Source organism: Micropterus dolomieu, linkage group LG02 (genome assembly GCF_021292245.1).
Source record: "Micropterus dolomieu isolate WLL.071019.BEF.003 ecotype Adirondacks linkage group LG02, ASM2129224v1, whole genome shotgun sequence".
NCBI classification, from domain to species: domain Eukaryota; kingdom Metazoa; phylum Chordata; class Actinopteri; order Centrarchiformes; family Centrarchidae; genus Micropterus; species Micropterus dolomieu.
In genome coordinates this window covers 27,104,511-27,109,591 of record NC_060151.1, presented here as the reverse complement: position 1 = coordinate 27,109,591, position 5,081 = coordinate 27,104,511, and the positions used below count along the sequence as shown (strand labels likewise).

Genomic DNA, 5,081 nt, shown 5'->3' with positions numbered 1-5,081 from the left:
TCCACAGTGTAACTGCACAAAGTGTCAAACCCACAGCTTAAATTGCCATTTCAAGAGTTCCTCACCTTCTGTTTTCTAGGATCAAATGCAAATATCATAATATAAATGTGAAAAATGAAAATGAGTCCATAAATGAAAAGAAAAACAAGGGGCCAAATCATGTAAGAATGTAAAAAGAAAAATGAAACAGTCTTAAACCACATGAGGGGGGGCTTTTTCTGCCTCTTTTTATTGCTTCTTCTCTTTCAGCTTGTCTTTAATTTTCTGAGGCTCATCATATTGTATCAATCGCAGGATGTCCTTGTTGTCCATCACACCCTGAATGAATTCTCCCTCTGAGATTTTATCTGCGAAAGAACGGAAAAAGGCACAAGTCGAACAGCATCAACACTTGTAGATGTTTGTGAAGATACAGAAAAAGCTTTAATTAAGCAGCTTAATGAGTTGTAAGTTACCGTTTTCCTTCTTCCCGAAGAATTGCCAGATCTTTTCAGCCCTCTTCTCCGGTGTGTTTTCATCCTCGGGCAGGTTCTTCTGGTCATCAGCAGGAATCATGTTGAATATTGACTGCAGGAGAGTGATTATGTTAACATTTGTTTACAGTGCATGCTTAATTTCATCACAAAATACAAATCATACACAAAATAATATCCTAAAGAATACAAAGGATCCATGTATTTCACTGTGGCCTCAGTTACTGCTGAAACAACTAGAAATGCATCATTTAATTATGACTGCTATTCTTTGCTTTATATTATTGTAAACTTAATATTTTGGGTTTGGCCTGTTTGAGTAAAAGAGCAATTAAAAAAACAACATAATTGTGTAGTCAAGTCTGATTATTATTCTGCATTTATGGTTGTAAAACCATGTAACCAAACCATGTACATCATTGTGGACTCAGCTACACGACCAAGCTGTTTGCTTTTGTTTCCATTCCATTTTTTAAGTTTATCCATGTTAATGTGGTGAAAGGTTTTTTGAAAAGAAGCTGAATAGAAGTCAAAAATAATTAATTTCTGCAGGAATAAAGGAAACGTTCAAATATATAATCTATCAAATACTTGAGGTTGTGAGTAGCAACTACATACTGTTTTATGCACCATCATGATGAAAAGAAAAGGTATAAGTACCCTAACAATCTCAAGGATTTCGTTGTTGCTGATGGTTCCATTCCCGTCTACGTCGTACAGGGCAAAGGCCCACTCCAGTTTCTGCAGAGTCTTTCCCCCGGACGTGAGGTGCAGAGCAACAATGTACTCCTTAAAGTCCAAAGTGCCATCTGCGTTGGTGTCAAAGCTCCTGAATACATGCCGTGCATACTCTGTGGGGTCTGCGTTTGGGAAGAAGCTGGCGTAGATGCCTTCAAACTGCTCCTTGGTGATCTTCCCGCTGGGACACTCCTTCAGGAAGGACTGGTACCAAGTGCAAAGCTCGGCCTCTGAGTATTTCGTGTTGGATTTCAGATCTTCCAGGAGCTCCTTTGACAAAGCACTGCTCTTAGTATTCCCCATCCTGCAAACTGATTCTCACAAAGGTGAAACGTCTCCCTTCTCCTTCTTCTTGTCTCTCGGTCCTCTTGCTTTCCTGTGTTTGGGGTTAAAACCTCTGCAGCACTCGTTCAAGTTACTCACCACTCAAGGTGCCAAATGGGATTATGATCACTACCTAAATCCAGACAGCTGTCTTGAAGATTAAGGGGATAACCACGTCACACCACTATGACACCGTTTTAGAGACACAGTTAAATACTGGAGGTATAAGCAGAGGATTAAAAGTAGGTGCCTAAAACTGTAAAGGTCAACATCAGGGAGGCCTTTTATGCCTTTTGCAGCATTATTGCTAAGACTGCAATCCCATCTGCCATCCCTTGGTTTAATAACTCACTGTGATATTTAGTTACATCAAGTTAGTCAATGAGTTTTAACATTTGTAATGTTTCTACTGTTATTACAATTGTGTATATTAATGAGAATTTCCCTTTTAAACTGGTTATTTTAGCTTGATAATATTACTTTTTTGTTGTTTTACTGTTTTCGAAATGTTAACTCGACACACTTCTGTTGCTCAATGTGTTGTAAAAAGAAAAGACCACTCGAAAATGTGCAGTTCCATCACGCAGCACAATGCCACAGATGTCGCAAGTTTTGAGGGAACGTGCAATTGGCATATTGACTGCAGGAATGTCCAACAGAGCTGTTGCCCGTGAAATGAATGATCATTTCTCTACAAAAAAACGTCTCCAGAGAACCAGTGAATTTAGCAGTACATCCAACCGGCCTCACAACAGCAGACCACGTGTAACCACACCAGCCCAGGACTTCCATATCCAGCATCTTCACCTCCAGGATCGTCTGAGACCAGCCACCCGGACAGCTGCTGCAGCAATCGGTTTGCCAAACCAAAGAATTTCTTCTTCCAACTCAGGGAATCTCATCTGCAGGCTCGCTGTCCTCATCGGCGTCTCGACCTGACTGACTGTACTTCGTTGTTGTAACCGACTTGAGTGGGTAAATGCTCACATTCGTTGGCGTCTGGCACTTTGGAGAGGTGTTCTCTTCACGGATGAATCCCGGTTTTCACTGTACAGGGCAGATGGAAGACAGCGTGACAAGTGAAAAGTGTTTATAATTCTGTTCAGAGTACATATTTATATATATATATATATATATATATATATATACGCCCCACCCTATGATGCCACTCACTCCAACACTAACCCAAACTAAACACAGATAAACACCTTTAAAACAACCAAATTCGTGGGATTTATTAACATAAAAACAAGATATATCAAAAATATTCATAACAAAAACATTCCCGGCTGACAGGCAGCAAGACCAACAGTCCCAACTCAGAAAGCATCCTCTCTGATGCTGGCACAGGAGTTTAGGTCAGACAGTTAAGGTCTGTTGAAAAGGCTGGGGTCGTTATGAAGCCCTGCATGGATTCGGCTGCTCCTCCACAATGGGATGAGATTATCTGTGTCTCCAGTGTATTAGTCTCAGGCCAGATTACAAGACCATCTGCTGCAGTGGTGCCAAAAGCACAGCGAGTGAAGGCAATTAAGGAACAGGGAGGAGTGTATGTGTTATTGCACTTACTCTAAGGCGTGCATAATAAAAATGGATAAGTGCAATCTATAGTTGGAACAAAACACGTCATCTGGTCAACTTTTGACAGCAGATGAGCTCTGGGTGCAGGCAACATAGGGGAAAGTTAACCATTGTTAATGTGTATATTCTGCCCATATTGTAATGATGCATATCTGCTTGAAAATCACAAAGGTTCCCTTTAGCCTGGTTGTTAATTTCTTTTTTACAATTTAAAACAATATGCTGAGAGTGCGAGTGGAGTGTACCTGCAGCTCACTGGTCAAGCTGCTGCTACCAGGATTTATATGTGTGATGAATGGCATTCACAAACAAATTGATCAACTAAATGAGCAGCTGGTTTACCTTATAAATATGTCCTTTTTATAATAACCCATACAATAATAACTGAACTTGTGATCCATTTCTGAAAAAGGGGAGGGGGTAGGGGTGTCCATAATGCTGCTATGGTACTGACGTCAAAAAATGTTTGTTTCAATTGCTACTTTGGTTCTTCTTTAAAAGCAATGCCTGTGTGTACTGGCTGACTGGCTTCAGCATTAATCTACATTAATCCATCAGTGCCTCTCATGACTCAAGGACCAAGAGGCGACTTCTTAAATGTGACACAATTATAATACCGCAGCATACTGTGCCAACACATATGATGACTTTAAGGGACGAATTAATGTGTTGTTTTTTTGTTTTTGTTTTTTTCTCAAGTCAAAGCTGGAATGACAATACTCTGACTTTATTTTTCTCCAAAACTATGAACATAATCTGGTAGCGTCTCTCTGAAACATATCTAGCTTTGGAAAATCAGATTATGAAACCCTGTAGAATTCTTTTAAATATCAAATACTTTTTACATAATCACGAAACATTTAGATTTTGTCATAAAATGCACAAAATGTGGAGCTTCTCTGTCACAGTGGGAAAAGGTCAACGTTCAAATCTCACATCTGTCAGTGGTGCACGCTGATATTTTTCTCTGGTAAAATGAGTCCCTCCTGGCAGGTATTTATTATGTAAAAGGGGATGAGTCTAGGAAATATGTACTGTACAACAGGCTTACTACTTCATCAAGTGTAACACTGGACTGTGTATACATTTTTATTACATGGAAGCTAATGTTCAGAATAATCTCTTTGTATTCAGGGGAATTACTCAGAGAGATGTTGGATACGATTCAAAGTGCTGCTCTCAAAAGCTGAATTCACTAGAAAATGAATCAACATTTAAGGATGCTAAAGTGGCAAAGAAAGCAAATACTCAAAAAATCTTTCCTGGATGTTCACGCACATTAGACCTTCACATACATATACACACATACACTCACCTAAAGGATTATTAGGAACACCTGTTCAATTTCTCATTAATGCAATTATCTAATCAACCAATCACATGGCAGTTGCTTCAATGCATTTAGGGGTGTGGTCCTGGTCAAGACAATCTCCTGAACTCCAAACTGAATGTCAGAATGGGAAAGAAAGGTGATTTAAGCAATTTTGAGCGCGGCATGGTTGTTGGTGCCAGACAGGCCGGTCTGAGTATTTCACAATCTGCTCAGTTACTGGGATTTTCATGCACAACCATTTCTAGGGTTTACAAAGAATGGTGTGAAAAGGGTAAAACATCCAGTATGCGGCAGTCCTGTGGGCGAAAATGCCTTATTGATGCTAGAGGTCAGAGGAGAATGGGCCGACTGATTCAAGCTGATAGAAGAGCAACTTTGACTGAAATAACCACTCGTTACAACCGAGGTATGCAGCAAAGTATTTGTGAAGCCACAACACGCACAACCTTGAGGCGGATGGGCTACAACAGCAGAAGACCCCACCGGGTACCACTCATCTCCACTACAAATAGGAAAAAGAGGCTACAATTTGCAAGAGCTCACCAAAATTGGACAGTTGAAGACTGTAAAAATGTTGCCTGGTCTGATGAGTCTCGATTTCTGTTGAGACATTCAGATGGTAGAGTCAGAAT

The 5,081-nt window shown here is 40.1% G+C and overlaps 1 protein-coding gene across 1 annotated transcript; it reads right to left on the bottom strand.

Annotated features, from left to right (window-relative positions):
* Positions 1-228: 228 nt before the first annotated feature.
* Positions 229-1,514, bottom strand: rcvrna (recoverin a). Its single transcript, XM_046040720.1, has 3 exons — positions 1,134-1,514; positions 456-567; positions 229-347 (listed from the first exon to the last, which is right to left on the bottom strand). Exons 1-3 carry the CDS (start codon positions 1,512-1,514, stop codon positions 229-231), a joined length of 612 nt encoding a protein of 203 aa, XP_045896676.1.
* Between the last annotated feature and the right edge of the window lie 3,567 nt (positions 1,515-5,081).